This window comes from Calidris pugnax, unplaced genomic scaffold (genome assembly GCF_001431845.1).
Source record: "Calidris pugnax isolate Ruff unplaced genomic scaffold, ASM143184v1 scaffold24, whole genome shotgun sequence".
Classification (NCBI taxonomy): Eukaryota; Metazoa; Chordata; class Aves; order Charadriiformes; family Scolopacidae; genus Calidris; species Calidris pugnax.
The window spans coordinates 12,193,732-12,217,029 of record NW_015090922.1 but is presented as its reverse complement, the minus strand read 5'-3'; the positions used below and the strand labels follow the sequence as shown (position 1 = coordinate 12,217,029).

Sequence of the window (23,298 nt, the reverse complement as noted above, 5' to 3'; positions counted from 1 at the left end):
GTACACAAAGTGCCCAACTGAAGCGAGTTTTAACAATGGAGCTAAGCAAAATGCTGGGATCAGTCAGAACTTAGTGACCATTATGTAGTTCATACGCAGAAAAAGTCTGTAAACTCACTTGCTTGGTGGTTTTGAGGTAAATGTTATATTGCCCAAGATAAATAGTGTTCACGCACTGTTACCTGTGCTTCTCTTGGAGTGTTAGTGCTTCACAGATGAGGCTCTTGTTAGCAAATCCTTCCTTTGCAAGATATCCACTCCTAAAAGGTAAGCTCATGACATTTTGTACAGCATGCAACAGGAAAAATATTCATCCTTCATCTTTCTTTCTTTCTCTCTTTCTTTCTTCCTCATTAGGAAATACTCAGGAAAACTTTGGGGAAAAAAAATAAGATTTAACATCATTGTATTTATTAGGTTCCGAAACAATACACATTCACATCCTTTTGAATACAGTACATTTGGCACAGTAATAATGTTTACGATGAAATAACACTAATGAATGGCAAGAGATTCAAATTACATCCATAAGAAAAAAATTCTGTACAAATAAATCCTCACAATAAAAAAAACCCCTACCCCCCCAACTGAATAAATTTTATATTTAGCCAGAACTATTCTGCACATAATTTAAAAAGAGGTAATTTGTAAGCCTTTTATTGGAGATAATTATATTTCACCCTATGGAGAAAAATGTGTTTCCATTTTTTAATAAAGTCTATTTGGGAGGAAAAACAAGAAACAATTGATTCTTTATAATTATTATTATTAATAATAATCTTTTTGGCATTTTGCACTCATTTTACAAAGAAGGAACAAGAAAGATTTTACAGAACAGGCAGAAATGTAACAGAATGTCCATTTTTAAGAATTATCTTTAAAAAATGTTCAAGGTAACAGACAAACCTTCTGATGTAAACCCAATGCAGAGGATCTAGCTATTTATATTGAAGAAATATCTGCCCATGCAAAAGTTTTTATCTCCTTCACTTTTCTCTTAGCATCCTAGCAAACATTGCAGGTGCTGAGGCCTGAAATACAAACATTTGCTAATTATCTTCACGTTAGAAACGGGAATACGGACTACACAGTTTGCTTACAAAAGCTTTATGGGATGCTTTTATTCCTTCAAAATAAATGCTCAGAGTTTTGTGTAAAGGCCTCTTGTTGTACAAACAGTAGTGCACTCTCCGGTAACTCATCTTCCTGCCAGTCTACTCACCTATGGAAAAGAACGCTTTAGCTTTGTGATCAGTTCTTGCCTGGATGTCAAAAGCTAACCGTGCTGAGAAATAAACAGAGCCAGTGGCGAGACACAAATTGATGGGCAGTTCTACAATACATTTCTAAAAGAGAAAGAAATTTAAACATTGAGATGATGCAATCATTAAGATGTTTCTGTGCTGGTACTCAGCTCCAGAAGCTAGTCTTTTCCCAGTACAAAAGATTACTGAAGATAAATTAAATTAAACTAAAGGCTTGATGCATTATTACACCTGTAGGCCAGACAACACGTTAATTGATATATCATAATATTTAATATTTTGAAATCATCATAAGAATATATATAATAATTACACCTGAGTTTTAAAAACAAAACAAAATGGAACTGAATGTTGTCATCAGTAACAGGCTATGAGCAGCCAGACACAAAACTGACACAAACTAACTCATCTGCTTGAGCCCGAGATTATCTCCTAAAGCCAATGATTCACACTTTGTCCACCACAATTTGTAACATTCCTTTCTCTTTCTGAGCTCTATCATGTCATAATAGAGTTGAAGAGAACTATACAAGAGATTTAGTATAGCTTAATATATGTCTACATCTTTTATAACAAAAACCTCATCTCTCTGACAGTAACTTGAACCAATACACATACAAGAGTATTGCACATGGACATTATTATAATTATTCTTTCATAGACTAACATTTTAATAGTATGCCTGAACATGCAGCAGTTGATACCTCTATATTCAATGAATTCCACAGGCCTTGCAGCAAACACTATATACAAAATCTCACCTGTACAAAAGGCAAAAAAGCTTCTTTAGTGCCACTTTGCCAATCACAAGTATATATATTTTTGTGCAGCTGGAAATCCATGTGCAACAATTAAAATGGATTCCAATGACCGCTCACTCAGTCCAGTAAAATATATAATAAAATGACCTCAGCGATACATGTACACAAAAAAACCCCAAAAAAACCAAAAACCAAACCACAGGGTACTCCTGGAAATATAAGTACATAACACTGTTAGCGTATCTACAGGAGGTAACTTCGCATTAGTAATATTGTCCACATGAGTTACCATTTCAATTCATACACAAAAAAATTCAATTTACAACTTTCAATAATGTCAGTTTGTGAATGTTTGATCTTCAGTTTTTTAACACACTTCCACATAATGCATGTGTAGCCTTATTTTGTGTCTTCTAAAAGCAGATTTCTCTTTAGATTTTAAACATAAAAAAACAACAAACACAGTAGTATTATGGTTTTGTAAAAGTGTGCAAAAGTAACACACTGCTGAGAAAATAAATATAAATAAGAAATTATTTATCAACTTAGCTACAATGGAAAAGGCAAATTTATAATGTTTATAATTAATTTTTAATGTAAAATTAACTGTAAACATTTGCAAGCTTGCCATCACATTAATGGTTCATTTAAATGGATATTAAATTTGGTAACATGGATAGTATACCCAATTGCCTGAAAAACTGTAAAATGCCTATATATAGTTGTACTGAATATAGGCTTTTTATACTTTAGCCCTTTAATAACTATCCATATAGTATCTATTTCTTGCTTTAAATAAAATTTCAGTTATCTTTGTGACTCTTCTTATTCCTAAGAGTTTTCTGTAAATTATATGAGGAACTTCATTGAAAGTTTTAATAGATGTGCCTCTCTTTCTGGAGAGTTTTATTTTAAGTTTGTACCTTACCACAATAAATTCATAATTCATTACACTACCACAAAGGCAGACTTAAAGGGCAACATATTACTTATTTGTTCCACATCTAAATACAAATCTCACCTTAACCACCAGTGCAGAAGAAACAGTTCTCACGTTCTTAGCTTAAATACATATGACGATTACAGAACGTGATCTGCTAAATCGCTTTTAATAGCGTGGCTTCATTTTCCATGGAAAAGATGCAATTTTGTCCTCTGGGGTGATCTTAGGAATACAAGAAAAGTTGCAAATATACGGCAGTGTGTTACATCTACAATTTCTGATACAAAATTATTTTGCATTGCTTTGTGAGACAGAAATTAAGAGTGCTTTCAGGTCAGAAGATTAAAGGAAAAAAACAATAAATATATACTTTAAATGGGGATATGGGCTCAGGGTAAGAGAAGTAGTTTTTGATCTACTGAGTCTCAGGAATTTGACGATGTCTTCAGAATCACTTGCAGCATCATTCATCTGTCAGCCTAATGTTGTCTATGGCAGTAGCTCTTCTCCAAAATAAGAGAACCCTTTAAATTCTTCTTGATTGATTTGTTTTATAATTGCCTCGTCCACTAGCGTTAATACTGGTTCTTCTCGTGTAAAGTCTTGATCAAAGTTATTTACATCCCTTTTGGTTTTCTGAGAAGAAAAATACAGATAAGGTGAATGGTAAAACAGCACAGTCAAATAAAAGGCACTGTCCCTCCTCTCCATCCCCCCAAAAGGCTGAATTTTCTGGAATGATTGAAATAAAAGAGGAGCTACTTCACACAAAGAATAACAGACGTATGAGAGAAGCTACAGGAGCAAGTATTATAAATGAGTTCAGGAGAGGCCACAGAAGCAGTACTATAGATGAGTTCCCAGAGACTCACTGGTCTCTGACAGGCGAAGGAATAGCAGTATGATGATAAAGCAGGAAGCTGAGATTAAGACTAGTTTAGAAAAGGCTTTGGCATAGTAGGTGGTACGACTGTTTCCTCTTAGATTTGAACATAATGATATCTCATTTCAGAGGCACAGAGCGAACTGATTTCCCCATAATATAGCCTACTGTTTCAACTCTAAATTAACTGTTTCTTTATATCTGGCTACACTCAGCTTTAAAATCAGATGTAGACCTCACAACACCTCTAAATCCAAAATCGTTGAGCTCCGCGTTGGCAACTCAGATTTCCTAATGCAGATAAAGGTCATTCAAAGCACCATGGCAAAGTGTGAACTTCTGGCTCCAGAGAAATCCACCTCAGAATTCTTCTTTATGTCAACTCTTCTTTATGGCATCACGATTTCCCCATTGAACTCTAAAGCACCTCGCTCTTTCAGTGAAGTAGGGCCAACAAAGTACAACTGTACACGTTGTGGTTGGGATAAGATGTATTAACTAGAGACAGCCCTGGGGAGGCTGACTCGTCCTCAGGGCACGCACAACAGTGATTATCTGTGACCACTTACATGTAAAAAGCTACAGGGGAAAACATTCTACGTGGTCATTCCCTTGAAACGTGCACTATTCGTGTTTTCCATGTTAGCAGCGTATTTCAGGCATGTACATGTTCAGGGAATTGGAACAAACATTTCTCTTTACACAGTCTCTTTTCTCTTTGCTTCATGAAACATGAGAGTAACCTGAGTGATACTTAATGGAGGCACTGTGACACATTGAAAAGTAGCTTTGTGTCCACCCTGCACGTGTCTGAGATTAAGATGATACCACAAATAAAATAGCTATTCCACTTCCAAAGTAAAATGATAAAATCATAAAGTGATACATCATAAAGTACATTAATGTATTCCAAATGGGATATGTGTCTTTTTTTAATGTATGTAAATTTTCCTATAAAATATATACATAAATATACTTCTTTCATCAGCTCTACTGAGGCACTCAAACAAATTGCATTCTCACAACTTAAAATGGTCATAGCAACCTTCACCTACGTTGTTTGTAAGAACTTTATAGGGGAAAAAAAGAGTCTATATAAACGCAAGAGATTATCACTTGTAAACCAAGTACTTTCTAAATGCAGGCAACCAAAAATCCACACACTCTCTCTAAAAAATTCCATTAAAGGAATATGGACTTAACAAATATGCTTATATTGTTTAAATTTGTAATATTTACTTCATACATTGAGACTGGACATAAAGTGTATGTGACCCATGTACTCTGAACAGCTTAAAGTGTGAGGGACGTGGCTTTGGGATTTATGTTTTTTCAGTCATTTGGATAAATGTTGCAAAATAAGAACGAAATTCCATATGTATTTTTAAATGCATTACATTGCAATTACGTCTACATTATTCTTGTTCCCCATGCCCTACCATAGTATTTTCACACACTCACACAATGAATTTGCTGCAGGAATAATCACTAAAGCAGAAGGAGGCAAGTGAGAAAGCTACTTTTTCTAGAGAACCATCACTAAGATTTGTGAAAGTTATGGGTGAAAAAGAGTGCAGATGTGTATATATTTGAAAAACTGTCCCAACACTGGTTACCTAAAACATATTGATTAAAACTAATTGTACTTCATAGAACTTCAAATACAGTAGAACTTCGAATCCCAAACATTTCTGAAACAACAACTAAAAGTATTTGCTTAGATTTAAAAGCCTAGCATGTCTTAAAATGTTCTTTCAAGACCAAAGAAGGAAATAGAGCTTTTTACTTTCTCATTTATAAAAAATTCCATATCTTTTTGGCAGCATAGGTGTAAATCACCCAATTTATCAACAGGACAAGTATGGAGCAATCTAAGATTGCAAGGATATGCTAGCAAGCCTTTAACTAACCAATTGATGAACTGAGATTAAATAAATCCTAGGGAACAAAAGTGAGTGGGTTAAGCCATACAAGACAAAAGCTAGACTTTATAACAAGTGCTTCTTTTCAGCAGAAAAGATTTATTTGAGAAACCCTCCTTCGCAACGTAGGTACTTTCTTCCTTAAGCTTTGACTATTTTGCAAGGCCCCATCTACTAAGATGAAACAGGTCTGGCCACATTTCTGCTACTATTGCTATTTTAATGTACTTGTACTGTGAATACTCTACAGGCCAACAGCATGAAGGCTCAGGATGAAGGTATGAAGGGCTGTGGCTGTCTCCTAGCAGAGACGCTGAGAAAAGAAAGAAGATCTGCAAGGTACGGAGAGTATATGAAGGAAATAGAGGGCAGCTATTATCCAACTTTGAACATTAAAAGAATCATGAAGAAAAAAGGAAAAATATTTAGATTGGCTGGCAAATACATAACTAAAAATGCAGTAATTAAATGGGTGGGATTCTTTTTATTTAGCCTGCAGTTCCTGAGACTTTGGGACACATTAACTTTTCAAACTTTTTTTCCAGGTAAGAGGTTTCAATTTCAGGTGGCTGAAGAAACTAGGATTATTAGGGAAAAAAAGAACCCCCAAAGCCACAGATGCCCAACCAAAGACATAGAAATTCGATTAGGTTTCAGATGCTACTTTTTCTCCCTCTAGACTACCCAGACACCTTGTGTTCAGCATATGTCAATGCTACTCAGGAGCAGGGCACAGCAGCTACCCAAGAGCTGCCAACAACAGGTGCCAAATTCCACAGTGCACTGAAACTGCTCTACTGCAGGCAGCATGTGGGTAGCCCGTCTGACAAAGCATCTGACAAAGAGCAGCAGCAGTGCCCATGGCACTTCTAACGACTAAACCTGACATGACTCCAATTCTAAATCTCATCTAAAAGGTGGCTTCCCTGCCAGCACAGTATCTCTGATATCGAGAAGCAAAAGTGACTCACAACCTCTTGTGCGGGAAATGTGCTGGCTCAACTGAGCTTTTATTTTTTCCAGCAGTGTGAATGCTTCATAGGTCTCCCGTCTGAGCATTGACCTAGTGTGACCTGCTTATCCTGAGAGAGATGGTAGACTTGCTTCATGTGGGTGATAAGATCTGATTAGATGTAACATTTAAAGATACAGAAATAGAGGCCCTTGATTTAATAAATATTAACATGACCTACTACCCATCAAGGATTGCAGTTTTTGAAGTCAAAGTTATGCTTTATTGTATTCAAAGATTACTGCTTCTGTTTGAAAAGCTAAAGATTGGAAATTTCTAAGACTATCTCTTCATAAAACACCATTTAATCAGCTTTCCTAGTTGACCTGTACAACTTCGGACAAAGGAATATTGTATTTTGAGTCAAAATGCTTTTTTTTTCTCTTAAATATCTTCACATAATTATTAAAAGATCAAAATGAACTTAATATTCTATTAATAAGCACACATTAAACAGTGGTTTTCCTAACTGGTTTTACTTTCACTACCATTCAATAAAAAATTAATTTTCTACCTTCAGTCACAAACTAAAGCTTAAAAACCCTCCAAAACATGCTTAATAAGCTTTCCAGTATCAAGGATTACCAACCTTGTCTGTTAACTTTAACTGTTAACTTTTAACTTAACTGTTAACTGTTAACATTACTAAATGACACCATGTGAATTGCAACAGCAAAAAAAGAAAGCTAAGTTGGTGTTCCTATCACTGAAAATACATTAGGAAAGTTAGAACTTGCCATTCCTTCCATTAATCATATAAACCAAATGTGAATGACAGGACCCTTTGGTATTGAAAGCCACAGAAATCCTTGCAAGAAAGCACCTGACAAAGTGTTCTGAACCATGGGACTCGGCAAAGCTTGAGCACCTCATCAGCCCTGTCATGAGGCCCAGAGCCTCAGTGGACTCTCTTCTGCCTAATAAGAATTAATTCTCCAGCTTGGAGACATTAAGAGGTATCTCTCTCTACTCGATTATTTATTTTCATTTAATTTGCAGAAAATCACTGAAACTCTTTCAGTCCTTTGCAAGCTCAATGGCTCCACTAAATTGGGCTGGAATTGTCCAGTGGTTTTAAAGCCTACTCAGAGGAGGTGAAAGAAAGATGGAGGTGGTGGCTAGGAAACAACACTGCCACAAAAGCCTAGATTCTGTATTTTAGTTTGATTTTCCTATGAATTCATAATATGCTGTTTAAATGTAACTATAGGAATCCTCTTCAAACCAATTAATAGATTTCTGGTTAGTTTAACAGAATGAGGAGCTAATCCGCAATGGACATCCAATACAAGTGAGGCCAGGAATTATCATTATAACAATGAACCAATGTGCTGGAAGAAAAAAGGTATTGTGCTATGATATTTTTCAGTAAGTGGACCTTTTGGTAAAAAATATATAGAAAGCTCATCCATGATTTTCACAGTCTGAGATGCTGTCAGCACAGAAATGCAGATGCAGATTGGCCTTTCTACGTCATTGAATCAAACATTTTTAACTTTACTCCACTGCAATTTTCTGCCAATAGCACTGCTTGATGCCCCTTCACACATTTTCAAGCTCACAGTGAAATCCTGGAGTTTGTCATTCATCTGAGGAGGTGAAACTAAAGTTTCACCAGAGAACCCTTCCAGTGCAGTGCCCAGCTGTATCAGCAGCACATCAAACACGGGACAGGCACATGAAATCTGGGCAGGAAGATGCTGCAGCTTCTGGTGTGCAGCTCCAGGGTCACGGGACAGCAGTGCAGCAGGAACAGGACACACAGTGAGAGTTGTACCTTCTCATATGTATTACACAGTATCATTTAATTTTATCCAGAATTTTGCTTCACTAAGAAAAAAACGATTCCAGCATTTGACACAGTATCATCAAGAAGAAATTCTTAGATCAGGGTGATCAGAGTTTAAATATTTTGTATTTATCTCCTCACTGATAAGATTTTTCAGATTATTTTGTTCAAGACAAATGGAAACTCAAGACATCAAACTGGTTTGAAGTACAAGGTTCTGTGGCTAACCTCACATATCACTGTCCCCTCAGTCACCTCTCTTTATTATGATAACAAAAACCGCAGTGCAGGCAGAGATCACTTTGCACCAATGACTGGATCTCTTGTCATAAAGGTATAGTAGTTTCTAAAAGTTAAGATCAACTGTAATGAGCACTCACTTTCACACATAACTCATTCTATATATACAGAAATTCAGTATGAATACTGTGAAAGAAACAGGCTTAGAAGCAGAACACTTCAGGTCTGTCTTTCCGTTTATCCTGGTGATGCCTCTTCACAGTATTTGTATGTCCTGAGAATCTGTATCAGCATTAGAAGTATTTCCTAGAATGTCTTATTTCAAAGATATGAAACACATGTTATCAGAATAACTTTAAAAGTTATTTTTAACCATGTTAATTGCTCTATTCACACATGAAAGAGTTCAACAGATCAGCCGTGAGCTACACTATTCAACCGAAGGTTATGATGATAAAAAGAGTTTTGAATCCAAGTAGCTTTTATGTGTATAACAATATTCATTACCTCCAAGCAGAGGGTGAGATTTTGTGCTCCTACATTATGCTTTCATTATAAGTACAAGACAGCAAATTAAGAGAAAGAGGTGGAAAAGAACTCCACTCAATGTTAAGTGATGTTAATAGATCGTGAAACAGTATTTGAAAACCACGCCAACCTATGCAGCCCACAATTTAATCTGTTATGGAAGCACACAGACATTTAATAAGCACCAAGCTAATGCACAGAACTATGAGTTTTAAAAGGCATCATTTGTGATCCAGTCAAGTGAAAACACCTTTATACTGAAAGTATGCATCTTTCCTAGGAATGTGCAATGAGTCAGGTAGGAAGGAAGAACAACCTAAACAATTAGGGGATACAAACATATAATGACTACACGGCCAGGATGCCAGCCTTAGTATTTTGCTTTTGCACAGCCATTCTCCTATCTTACACCCTAAAACTGCCACAACAAAACAAACAGCAAAGCAAACAATATAAAGCTCTGCAGGTTCACTAACAACCACCCTGTGTTCACAGTCTGGGCAATGAACCTCACCCAGAAGAACTGGCTGTAAAACCATTGTCCCCTATGGCCATACTTGTGTATGGTTTTAGCATGAACAAGTACACAGTACTAAAGCCATACACACACCAAACTTGCTTTGTTCATAGCTTGGTTGCTAAAGCACAACAGTTACCTTTGTGTAAAACATCGATGGAGATAGATTTCACATAAGCTGCAGGGGAGGGCAGCACCACAGCTTCCTACCTGTGGTTAATCTTTTACCCTCAAGATCCATCTTGTCGACCTTAGGAGGGCTTGCTTCCATTAGGACTTAATCATGACATGACCAATGCACCTAAGCTATACTACAGTAGAATACATGCATTTTTTACAGTGATAAAAGTTGCAGGGTGTCATGGTTTCAGCTGGGATAGAGTTAATTTTCCTAGTAGCTGCTGTGTTCTGCATTTAGTATGAGAATAATGTTGATAACATTATTTTAGTTGCTGTTAGATAATGCTTATATTAAGTCAAGGACTTTTTCAGCTTCCTATAGAAGCTGAGAGGGAGCATGGACAGGACAAGTTGGCCAAAGGAATACTCCATACCATAGGGCTCATGCTCAGTATATAAATGGGGGTTGGCCAGGAGGCAGAAATCCGCGATTGCTGCTTGGGGCAGGCTGGGCATCATTGAGTGGTGAGGACTGAGTATTGCACCACTCATTTTGCTTATTCTTTTATCATTATTTATTATTATCTTTTGTTCCATTACTGTTCTATTAAACCGTCTTTATCTCGATCCACGGAGTTTCCTTTTTTTCTGATTCTTGTCCCCTATCCCACTGGGGTGGGGGGAGTGAGTGAACTGCTGCCTGGCCCTGGTTGTTGCTTGGGGAACAAGAGAAGAGCACCAACTTCTGAATTTCTACACTATATTTTTCCCTTATGGTAGGTTTCTTTGAGGGTTTAACTAGATGGGAAACAATTTTATATTTCTTCTTGAGGTGGGGGGGAAATACGATAAGAAGTAATGGAACAATCATATGACAATACCTTTCACCTGCACAATGCAATTTCTATTGCAGATTTTATGATCCACTCTGCAGTACAGGTTTTATATATGTGCCTCTATGATTCACATTTTATTGGCAAGCCTCCATTGGTATCTTCAACTGCTCTAAGGCCATGATGACCAATGTCACCTCCCCTCTTACATCCTGGCACACATCCAAAATTAGTCCATTTTCGGTTGCTTTCTCCTGAAATTGCATTTTAACCATTGTTGTTGCAGCAGAGCTGCAGCAGTCAGGGCTAGTACATCTGCAACCTGCTAAACCACCTGCTGGTGAGTCCTCAAATACATGTCTAGAAGCCTTTTTTGTCTTCCGGGTCGCTAGCACTTTAGCACAAAGGACTGGCTATACACAGAAAACGGAGCTGACTTGCTAAGAAGAGAAAAAAGTGATGCCGAAGAGTTGGTAAATTTAGGGCAAATGTCCCTAGAATTCCTGTGGCTTCCAGGAGACATCTCATAAATCACTGAAAAATTACCCAAATACAGGTGCAGTGAGATAGCAGTGCAATAGCAGTGCACTGAGATATTTGACCAGATTTATTCTGTAAAAGATCGACAGATTTACTTGCTTTCCATTCTTTAAGCAAAGAGAAGGAATAAATTAAGGATACTGGTGCAAGTGAATAGGTGAATGATGCAATTAAATATTTCAAGACTCACATCTCTGCCATGTATCCTGAATAAATACCAACTGACTTTTCCAATGTTTTGTTCTGCTTACAGTGACCTATTCCATGTAATTACAGAAACGTAACATGTTATGGAAACATTCCTGAGTATGTTATGAAATTATATCTATTTATAGCAGTACCTTGTGAATCTGAGTCCCTCCTCTATCAAGGAGGCACGGACATGTGCATTGTGATGCTGGATCTAAAGAAACACCACAGCATGAAAGGCAGTAGCAAGCACATCCAGTGGGACCATCATTGTAAGACTCAGCTACACACTAGAACGGTTTGCGCTATAGGCTGTAGAGCAGGAATGCTACAGAGTTTTTGGCAAATTGCCACTTTCAAAATATGTTTGGAAACTCATGGTCTCTAGCTCATTAAGAATAATGCTTTTAGTTTGACATGGATGATACATATGACAAGCTTTCATACAAAGAAAGGATATAACAGGTCTCAGCTTAGGCAAACGGAGAAAGTTACACAGTGATGGTTTAATTGTAAAACAACTGAATTCTTGGAGACCATGTTTTGAAGTCTACTGATTACTTTTAAGCTTTTGCAAAGACAGATCAAAATAAAGATATATGTGACTTTTTAGAAAGCAGCTACAGAAAACCGCTGTCTTCTTTAAAAAAATGAACACACATATTCATACAAATTGTAGACTGAAAAAACCAGCATTGCACAATTATGCATGAATGCCTACTACCTCTGCATCTCGATATATCTCCTTTCCACCTTTCCTCCAGACGCTGGAACTGCTTTTTTGGAACACAGTTTTATTAAAAGAGCACAGTAAGACATAGAAGAGTTTGTAGTGACACAGGTTTCTTCTTGGTTCTGCTACTGATCTGCTTTGAGCTTGAGCAATTTTTTTCTTCCTGTGCATCTGGTTTCTTCCTATTTTTGTTCTCCTATACATGGATTGTGATCTTTCTATCTATCATTATCTATGATCTCTTGATTGTCTCTCACTTAAATGGCTTTTTGCACAGCGGGAATCTTATCTTGCTGGGAACTCGAGCTGTTATTGCAGACCTGAGGGCACAAATTCAATTTCTCTTTCTTCTTATTCTTGTCAAATATAAACAGAATCCTTCAGAGAGTCATGGGCAGTTATGATCTTCAACTTCTTTTCCATACTCCATAATTAAGCAAAGGGAATGATTGTTTTGAAGGCTCTTTGCAAACATGAATATGGTATGCAAATCAAGGAACAAGATCTGCACTTGAGGTTTTTCATAAATATCTAGACTGAGTGTTCCTGTCATCCTGCATAATTTAAGCATATGACTCCTGGAGCATGCCGTTGAGAGGACCAGTACAAGGTCTGTGCCTCCACAGTAATAAAATCCCTTGTAACAGCACAGCCTCATAACAAAAGGAAAGCAAAAGTTAAAGAAGTGGTAGGATTCCTTACCATTTAAAGACATCTATCCTGTCCTGCTACTGAAGGTAGCTACACATCAGCTGCTTCAGTCCACCATCTACATATATGTGCATGTGTCAAAAGACTTAAGTTTTGCACCAGTATGCTGAGCTACGAACACGTACATTGACACATTTTTGCTGCCATTTTGGATGAACACCCTGGTAAGACACTGTTGTTACCTTTACTTTCGCATTTGCATGGTACACTGCTAATACAAAAGGTTCTGCACTAGAAATAAACCCAAAGCCAAAGCTCTTGTTGTCTATGTTCAACAGACTCCAGCTGTGAAGGGGACTAGTCATGCCAGCTTTCAACGAATCTTCACTTTTTTCTGATAAATTCCTCTCCATTGTCTGATAAAGAGCCAGATGCCACTGCTTCTAAAATCACCTGGTGTTTTGCCACTGGCTTTTAATAACGTCAGAAACAGGCCCAACCCAGGAATACTATTTATTAGCTACACTGATATAAAAAAAAAATATTTCTTTTTGAATGCTTAAGAATGTACTGTAAGTAACCACGATAGGATGATTTCATTTAATGGTTTAGATTACCTCCTGAAAATAGCACTGGAGATTAAAGCATCCAAAAAGTGAAACAGAACTTGTCTTATTTTGAGGAAGCCCAAAAGGAAAGCGGGAATACTCTGGCTGCTTACACACCATCTCAATGGGCATCACTTAACAATATACGTTTAACAGATGGTTAAATGAATCTCATTATTCAGTATGAAAATATTTTAGTACTATAAGATGAGAACTCAACAAACCCAAACAAATACTCCTGAACCCCCAGAACAGAATCAAAAGAAGCATAATAAGGGTTGTTTAACTTATAAATATTTGGGAACCTGCAGTGCTGGGCAGTAGCTTTCAAACTTCTGTAATTCTAGTGTTGTGGTAATCACAGCTAAAAACAGACGCTGCAGGCACTGATGCTGAAGAGAATAAAAAACAAAAAATAAGACTAACTGAATGAGCTAATTCTGGGAAAACAGAAGCTTGTTCATTCAAACAAACAGCACTGAAATCCTTTAAAAATATCAGCTCGCTCATTCTTGATTTCTCTAAGTTGTGATACAAGCTGCACAGAAGCTCCTGAAAAGCTATATCCTCACACTTCGAGCAAATTTAGTGGTTGTACAAAGTGCCAAGCCAGTTGAAGCTTTGAAAACCAAGGTCCTTTACTTTGCTGAGGGAAGAGGCAGAAGTGTTACTAATTTCTCTGCCCTGCCCAGCCACGTGCCAGACCGATTGGTATCAGCCACATTGCAGACAGTTGTGCTACTTACTATTGTCTACTGCAAGCTAAACTGAGATCTCAAACTTCATCAGCTGCCAATGGTCAACACTTCTCAATCAGCAGCGACCTCACTAACACTTGAACCAGTAGCAGAAAAATGTAACTTCTAGGAACCAGCTGACATTAGATATCCTAATTCATGATACCCTGTGGCAGGGGCAGCGTGCGAAAAGAATGTTGGACTTCAACTGTTATGGCTGTTTGTAATAAAAAGGCTGTCCCGGAAGTCCACATCCATTTTTCCTTAGTTTTATTAAGGCACACATTAGCTGTTCTGACAAATAAAGATTCATCCCTGTTTCTAAATATTTTTTTTGTACACCACTATTAATTATTACGGCGTCACTCTCAGAAGAAAGCCCACTGTCTTCCTATGCCTGAAATGCTTGCAGCAAGTGGGGAATACATAATGTGCAATGTTTAACAATGGTACATGAGGGTCTGAGGTCTCAAAGTCACTCCTCAGTGTTTTGTCTAAGCAGTAACACTTCATGCAAAAGCATGCAGTATAGCCCCTTGCGTGCCCATCTGCTAAATGCTCATTGCCATGCACTGATGACTTAATGGAAATATATTATGAAACTGAAGGGACACCTCAAGGTTATTAGGCCTAAAAATGGACCTACCTTGACATTTTCCCCATATTGAAGGCCTTACCTTAAAGAGGGACATTCACACTGAAGCAAACTTGAAAAGAGAGAACATTTATACAAAAAGAAATTTACTTGGCCTGTGATTTCCTAAATTCCTTTTGGTGTTACTGAATGATACTGCATTTTACAGGACTTCTTCCCCACAGCGTAAAGGCAAAGTCATTATTCTGCACGTATGATGATACAATCCACTGTCACAAAAAAATAGAGGCGTGCCAAAAAAACCCCACCAAAAGAGTATCATGACTTCCCAACACAAGGTTAAAAATCCCTCATTAAAAAGTAAAAAAAAAATCTTTGCCTGTTAGTGTCATGTATGAAAACAAATCTGAGATTATAAAACTTATGTTTCGGGCTAATATATTTGAAAGTTTTCTCCAGAAATGCGGTCCCTCTTTAAGGATTCCAGCCATATTTCACAGTAAGCAGATGGTTGCTGCAGCAATTTAAACACACACCTCTCTAATTGAACGCATTTTCGGGAGCCATTCAGTGAGGCACCTACCCATGAGGCAGGTGTGGCCTCTGCCTGTTTGCCTGTGCAAACGGGACAGCTGCACACTCTGTAGGTGCTGATTTGTATTTGCTATTTATTACCCAGTTTCCAAACACTGTGGGCATCCGGCTTGTCATAAGTCATCGACAAAGGGCTGCCAAAATTTTGCCAGTTTTTCACTCATTTAGGAGAGGGGGAAAACTCCCAGTGCTCCCTGACTCTAGTTGTAACCCACAATCATTGGCTAGGACTAGAAATTCATATTTGGGAATGATTTTATCTCAAACTTTTGCTGCAGCACAAAACTGGAAGAGGACACATTGCTGGCATCCTTAAGTCAAGACTTAACAAGGGATTTTAGGTTCACAAGGAAACTGCATACAGACAACATGGCTCAGATAGTGATAACTAAGGGGGGAGGGACTTTGATAACAGTTTATGATTATCTTAAGAGTTACCGGAGCTGAGAGGTACAAATTACTGTAGGAAATTTGAGACTGAGGATCAAGATGAAATCTGCTAACACTGAGGTCTGGTATAGCACAGAACACTCTTCCAAGGGAAGTGCTACGCGTTCAGTCAATTTAAAAGTCAGGCTGATCTTGAGCATTTGGTTTTTATCAATTCTCAGTCATGTTTCTTCATTGTCACAGAACTTTGCATGAAGCATCCTGAGATTACCACAGAGTGGAAACTGAGGCATGGAAAGGTCAGGTGATGGACCCTGGACCACACCATGAGTTTCTAGAAAATCTGGTAGAAGAACTTATGTATCTTGCAATTCTTGGGTCTCTGATTTTATCTGTTAGACCAGCTCTCTGTTCCTGAGAAGTCAGAACTGAAGAAGACACATACATTCAGAAAACATTCTCAGTGATATAACAGTAGGAATGGAAGAGGCTGCAAAACGAAGTCACATTACATGAACTAGATGGGCCAGCGGCAGCTGCTGTTGCTCTATACTGCAAGATACAATTCTGCAATAGACTACCTTGTTTGTTTTGTTTCTAATGCTGTGGAAGAAAGTGAGCTTTTAAAATGGAAAAGCAAGAAATTATGAATGCACAGAGAAAATTAAAATAATGTTTTGTTCTGTGAAAGCTGCATGTTCATAGTAAATCATCGTAATGTGATTATTTTGTTAACTTCATCTCCATAAAGCCACACTATGAATGGATTGCCACAGGCACTGATAAAGCCATTAGCAACGAAACTTTGGCTTAATTGCTAAAAAGAAATACATATGGCAAACATCTGTTTTACCAGGCTTTGTATTACCCTCTGGCTGAGAGTTCTTCAGCTTTTTCATGTAGAGGATGTCTTAGTCAAAGTCTCAAATTTTCCCAACCCTGACATTTACAATAGGGTGGATGGAAACAACAAGTCTGCCTGTTTGGATGCACGTGTTCCAAGGGTGGACAGTTAAAACTCAACACAGCATGAAAGGACAGTAGAGACCATCCCAACTGCACAGTGCCTAACAGCTTCCTCCGGTCTCACACTGAGCCACTGTGACCAACAGCATAAGAAACAGGAGAAAAGAATTTTATTGTGGTGGTCTAATTCTACAAAAAACAAGAAGAAATCTCTTAGAGGGCTGGAGCACCTCTTCTACGAGGACAAGCTGAGAGGGTTGGGGTTGTTCAGCCTGGAGAACAGAAGGCTCTGGGGGGACCTTATTGTGGCCTTTCAATACTTAAATGGGGCTTATAAGAAAAATGGGGACTAAATTTTAGCAGGGCCTGTTGAGATAGGACAAGGTTTAAAAGTAAAAGAGGGAAGATTTAGACTAGATAAAAGAAAGAAATTTTTCACAATGCAGGTGGCAAAAAATGGAAACAGGTTGCCCAGAGAGGTGGTAGATGCCCCATCCCTGGAAACATTCGAGGTTGGGGTGGATGAGGCTCTGAGCAACCTGATCTAGTTGCAGATACTCATTGCAGGGGGTATGGACTAGGTGACCTTTAGTGGCCCCTTCTGAGCTAAACTATTCTATGATTCTATAAAATTGATGTTCATATGAAGCTACCACTGACTTCAGCCAAATGAGGCAAGACATTTTGGGCAGTGATGTTCCTCCATCCCTGGCAACAGGGACTGGGATATTGTGTATCTTTCAGCCGCTTGTGCACCCCTCTCTGAGCTTCACCAGCTGATGTTTGTGGCATGTCAGTGGGCCACGAGTTCTGACTAGAAAGCCTGCAGCTGGCCAGATATGCGCTCATAAATGACACAAAGAATTTCTTGCAGAGAATCTAAGATAAGGACAAGATTGAGGAAAAAGCAAATACCATAAAATATAACTTTGCTTCACTGTTTCAATTAAAAGTTTTGCCACTAAATAAAATCTTGGGGCAATATAAAGTTCATCAACACACATTCAAGGAGAAGTGGTAATCTCTTTCAAATCACTGTTTTTAATGTGTGCCTTATTGCAGGGTAGATAGAATCATTCCATCATGTCACTGATCTACCACACTTACCACCCTATCAATGACTTTGGTAAGAAATTAGCCAAGTGCACCCCGGTTTTCATTTGTATTATGTCAAATACACTTTGAAAACAGAAATAACCAACTTCATCAAGTCAGGAGCATAACCACAGAAACAAAGGAAAACGGAGAGAGGAGAATCGCTGAATACCATATCAAGGCCTTTGTGGTTCTTGGGCAATAAATGATGTTGCAAACCATAGTCTGGTGTTATGGCTACTGATTAGGGTAATTTAAATCTCCAAATGGAATAAAATTCCAGGAAGACAAGAATAACTCAACATAGGAATAAAGTGCCTCAAAGGGATTTCTATCTCACAACAGTTGTTCTGGAAAATAGATATGTTTGCACTAAAACTGTACTTCTTTCTTGCGTATGCAATTACATATTCATGTCTGCATTAAAAGCAGCAGAGAATAAAAATATTATTCTGAAAATTTCAAGGCAGTCAATAAAACTAAGACCGAGGTTTTAAGAACAGAGGAAATGATCTTCAAGAGACACTGTCAAGGTCACTGGAGCTTAGATGTAACAACAAATATTCTCTTCATAGCTGTTCAAAGGTTTGCTTGATTTCTAATGTACAGGCCTCGGAGCTTTTACTTTTTCTACAGTAGCTTAACACAATAGGTCTACATTGGAGAAACCCTCTCTATAGTAAACCATAGAGTGTGTACATATACATTAACAACTAATTTTGCCACTGAAAAGCATCATAATTCTGGATTTATGAAAGGAAGGGCTCGCAGATAATGCGCATCATAGGACTGGGCCCCAGTGCTTTTTCACCCCTTCGCATTCTCTATTCCAAGTCATTAAGCTGTGGGAGCAGACAAAAATCCTTCGCAGCAGGTTTCAGGGGCACCAAATCTGCTTCCATTGTCCCTACCTAGCAGAACTTGGTGTGGTACTCCTGTCACTGCTTAGCAATCTAAACCTCAGCCACTTGTAGAAGTGCTCTAGCCAGGGCATTCTTGCAAGCTTTCAGAAAATACAGTTAGTTTTTCAACAACTTTTTGGACTTTGGTAATTTTCATCCCAAGGTTGAAGATAGTTAGGAAAGAAATTTCAGCTTCCAAAACATCATTAGAATAATCAAATCATGTACCAACTAGAAACATATTAATGGTATATTTCTGATATAATAAGGAATATGTCTGCATACATTCACAGTGTGAACGAGATTTTAAGAAAAAAACAACCTTTGGCTAATAAATAAACATGCAGTGTTTCTTCCAAGTCCACTTGAAAAATTCAGACTTAAGGCTGGCAGAGCTGAAGAGACATACCTGAACTATGGAGAAGCACAGGCCTTACAGTACCATGTAATATAGCTCCTCAGAAAATCTATTATGGCAGAGAAAGGATAAAAGGTAACAGAGGAGGCAGAACTGAAGCAAAGTTTGTTTCCACACTAGCACCTCTGTGACCTCCCTTGGCAGACTGTCTGATAGGACCTCAGTGTTTGACCATTTTCCCTAATGACTTTACTTGTTTAGTGTCAATGTTAATATTGCCCAGAGCTCATTTGAATAGACCCTATGTTTTGGGTATTTTTGAAAGTGTGTATGATATAGCAATTATAAAATTTCCCCCCTTAGTCATCTTAACAGTTGGTCAGAAAATAGGTGAATACCTATGTAAATATATGCATTCTTGCATGAGCCAAATTTTGTATGTGCATGCAAAACTCAATTTGAATGCACAAATGACTATATATTCATTGTAAGCTTCTTTCCCTACGCATATGTACACTCACATATCACATGCAAGAATGTCTATTTTCTGACTAATAATCTGGCCCCTCTTTTCATAGCTATTTTCATAGATCTAGGCTCTCCTGAACATAAGATTAAAAATATATTTCTTTGATCCTTTTCAACTTTACAAATCACTTTTAAATAACCAACAGCCCTTTATCAATACTGAAAGATGTTAAAAACCAGAAAACATTCAAAACACAGGCATTAGTTATGTTTTTTCCATAGTTATTCCATAGCTATGGAACAGTTATGCTTGTTAATCTGAATCAATGAATCTCAGTGCTACAACCACAGCTAAATTTAGAGAGGAACTCTACATCTATATTTTAAAGTAGACTTTATTTTATTAATGTTCACCTTCTTCCCTCTTTCCTGTGTCTTTCAAAGGCAGTGCAATCTCTTCTAGCTTGGTAAGTATTCAAAATCACCTTTTCAGCATGTGAAATTTACCACCCTTTACCATTTCTGAAGTTGCATAATTAATAATTATATTTTATTTGTGTGATCTTTCTCTCTCGCCTACATATATATCACACTTTGCTTTCCAACTAATAAATGGTTCAATTTTAAGAGGACTAGTAAAAATTTCAGTATGATCTTGCTGAAAGATCTCTACACAATAAAATCCAAGCAATTGTAAAATTTATACAGCTGGTATAAAACAGCTGATGGATCATAAACATAGTGTAAATATATGTCCTGGTCTGAAGGGGAAAGAGGTTAAAGAGAGCATCTGTCATTCATTCAGTGGCTGGTTCAGCCCAAACCACGACAATATGTAAGACATACCCTTGCTAAATGTAGAAAAGTTATCAGTAAAAGTTGATAGGACCAGGTGACTGGGGAAGATATCTTGGAGAGAGCAGACTGAGAACATGAAAATAATAGGGATGCCTGTAACAAAGGCTACATATTATCTGAATTCACCACCATAAAAAAAAAAAAAAGTTCAGAAAAAAACAAGCATACAGAACTACTAGACTGTAGGAATCAAATTTGGTAGAATAAAGTTGGCTTATACTATATGGAAAGAAGGAGTTATAATCCAACATTATAGAAGAAGCCTGAAGAAAAATGAGAAAAGATGTAAATAAAGATGTAAAAAATAACCCTAACAATTATTAAAGAGCAAGCAGCTTTCTTGAAAATTATACAGGACTACTCTGAAATCATCTGACATCACTACTAAAACTGAAATACCCAATTAAAATATCATTAAAGGAAGCTGGAAAGGAGAAAAGGAACAAAACAACAGGAATTAACAAAATAGGAATGTCTTTACAATATAACAGCACTGAAATTATTACCAGAAATAGAAAGAAGCTGCTCTGAGAAGGTAGAAGATATTTCTATCAACAATGAATAGAAATGTCTGACATACTAAATCCCTCCTGACTTTTATGAAGGACCGTCGCAGCAGGAATACTTACAAAAATAATAAAGAACTTGTAAAAATACCTATTGTCAAAGTGACTGTGCGTCTTGATCATGAAAGGAAAACATCCAATAAACAGACTAGATGTTAGGAATCTGGGACTTGCTAGATGCAGGTATGAAGTGAAAATTATTTTGGAATTGTGCATCCTGATTTTGATAACTGTATTACTGAAACATTGATGAATACTGAGCAAAGCAACACAAATTACTGTGAGATGAAAGGCCAAATTCTAGTTAAAACATGAAAACACATGCAACTCAGCTAACCACCGACTAAGGCTGTCTGCAACTATCCAAGAGCTGTGGATCCTGACTGGAAAGAAGTTAGTTACAGTATTAAATAGGCTTCAGATAGATACTAGTAGGGTTAATTTAGGTTTACACTTCCTACATCAGTGGAGAGATTTGTAAGTCAGCTCAGGCACTATGTGCAACCTGGCAGCACCTCCAGAGCAGAGCTGGGCAGCAGGGGAAGGAGTTGTCATGCCCAGCTGGCTGGACCTCTTTACAGGAGAGGGGCTGGCTCAGGCATCCCTCTGCCTGTAGCTACCATATTACAAGGGTTCCATTCTCCAAGAAATATATTAAGAAAAACTTCCCCATGTGATAACGTTATATCTTACTATTACTCCTAGAAAGACACTCACAAGGACTAACACTTACAGTTGTCAGTCTCTTAGGGCTCTTTCTGCAGAGCTAGAGAGAGAGAGAGAGACTTCTCCAAGAGCGGACTCAGAGGAGCTACCTCTCAGGCTCCTGTTCTGGACAGGCAGCCTCGTTTTTACCACCTACACAAGGAACTCGGGGAAATGCATCCCACCAGACTAAAAATAAATGCGACAGACAGAATTCTGCAACGTCAGAGGGGACATTTTCATCTATAAATTTAAGTTAGGATTCAGTATTGAGCCCAAAGTTTTGTTCTGTTTTGTTTTTGTTTTTTTTTTAATACCTTTGTAAACTATCTAAAGAAAGAAACAAGTACCTTGATTGTATGTACAGGCAAATCAAACATTGTAATTAGGAATGTGCAAAGGCAAAAGATGCAAAACAATCTCAAAGGATTTATCATAAAATTATTCTTTTGTACTGTTCAAGTACAAAATCTACTGCACACATTCTTAGCTGAAAAGCTGACATTTGGTGAACTGTAAATATTTTCATCCAGAGGAAGACAAGAATAAGTAAAGTATAGTAAGGTATTTTTGCTTGGCTTTTGTAGTTTCTGCATGTGGGGCTGCTACATATTTTTGTTACGTTAAATTAGAAATATTTGATTATTACCTAGGAAACATAAGTACATATAGGCTTATTTAATCCTGATGAATATTTCTTTCCCCAAGAAGTTGTTTTTTCAAGCATCTTCAGTTAAAATTTTATTAATCAGAAATCTTTTCCTCTGTCTTTCACTACAAAATCCAGTGGCCACTGGCAACGCAGGACTGTAGCAGAGTTCACACAGAAAGTACAGACAGTATATAACCAACTGAAATAATCTCTTCTGATCAATCTATCTTTAGGAACACAGGAAAATAACCAAAACAGGGCCTCCAACCCTCTCATGGTTTATATGACTGAACATAATGCACGTCTTCCTGTGCATTAAATCTATTCCTGACACTTACCTTCACAGAAATGACAAAGCAATCTTCTCATTTTGGTTTTAATGTTGCTATTTCAACCCTCAAATGTTGCATCAACTAATCTCATGTCTCAGAAAAGCCAACAACTAGAATTGTCAAACCAAGATGCCTCTGAATGTTATGCAAATTGCTACTTACAATCCGAGGTTTGAAGGGTGGCTTGATTTTCCTTTGTTCTAGAAGAACCCAGTCAATTTCCTTGAAAAACGGATGCTGCTTAATCGCGTCTTCCCCATTCTGTGATGCCACACAGCCAAGTCGCTTATTTGGGTTTTTTGTCATGAACTACAGGGTGGGGGAGGGAGAGAACGAAAAAGTTAAAACATGAATGGTAATGGCTGGAAATCAATTATGCATTCCAATTCCTAATGCCTACTTTTTAGAGATAGTCCCCTTTTCAGATGGTTATTTTTTCTGTAAGAGCAACAAGGATGTTCTTCCAAATTTCAGAGGTTCCAGCCAAACTAGAAGATTCAGACTCTGAAGTACAAGTTTCCTGCAGGAAGCTCTTTCAACTGATTA

The 23,298-nt window shown here is 37.6% G+C and overlaps 1 protein-coding gene across 2 annotated transcripts in view; it reads right to left on the bottom strand.

The window, feature by feature from the left end:
* Nucleotides 1-389: 389 nt before the first annotated feature.
* The window catches only part of PRKCE (protein kinase C, epsilon), a 295,554-nt gene continuing 272,645 nt past the window's right edge, over nt 390-23,298 (bottom strand). Inside the window, exons 14-16 of one of the 2 annotated variants that reach the window (XM_014950985.1) lie at nt 22,915-23,061; nt 14,949-14,978; nt 3,483-3,605 (exon numbers count right to left, since the gene is read on the bottom strand). In XM_014950985.1, the coding sequence (XP_014806471.1) occupies nt 14,964-14,978; nt 22,915-23,061 (162 nt within the window). In that variant the 3' untranslated portion in view covers nt 3,483-3,605; nt 14,949-14,963. Of the gene's footprint in view, nt 3,606-14,948; nt 14,979-22,914; nt 23,062-23,298 lie in introns of both variants that reach the window. The other variant, XM_014950984.1, reaches the window with a different exon arrangement.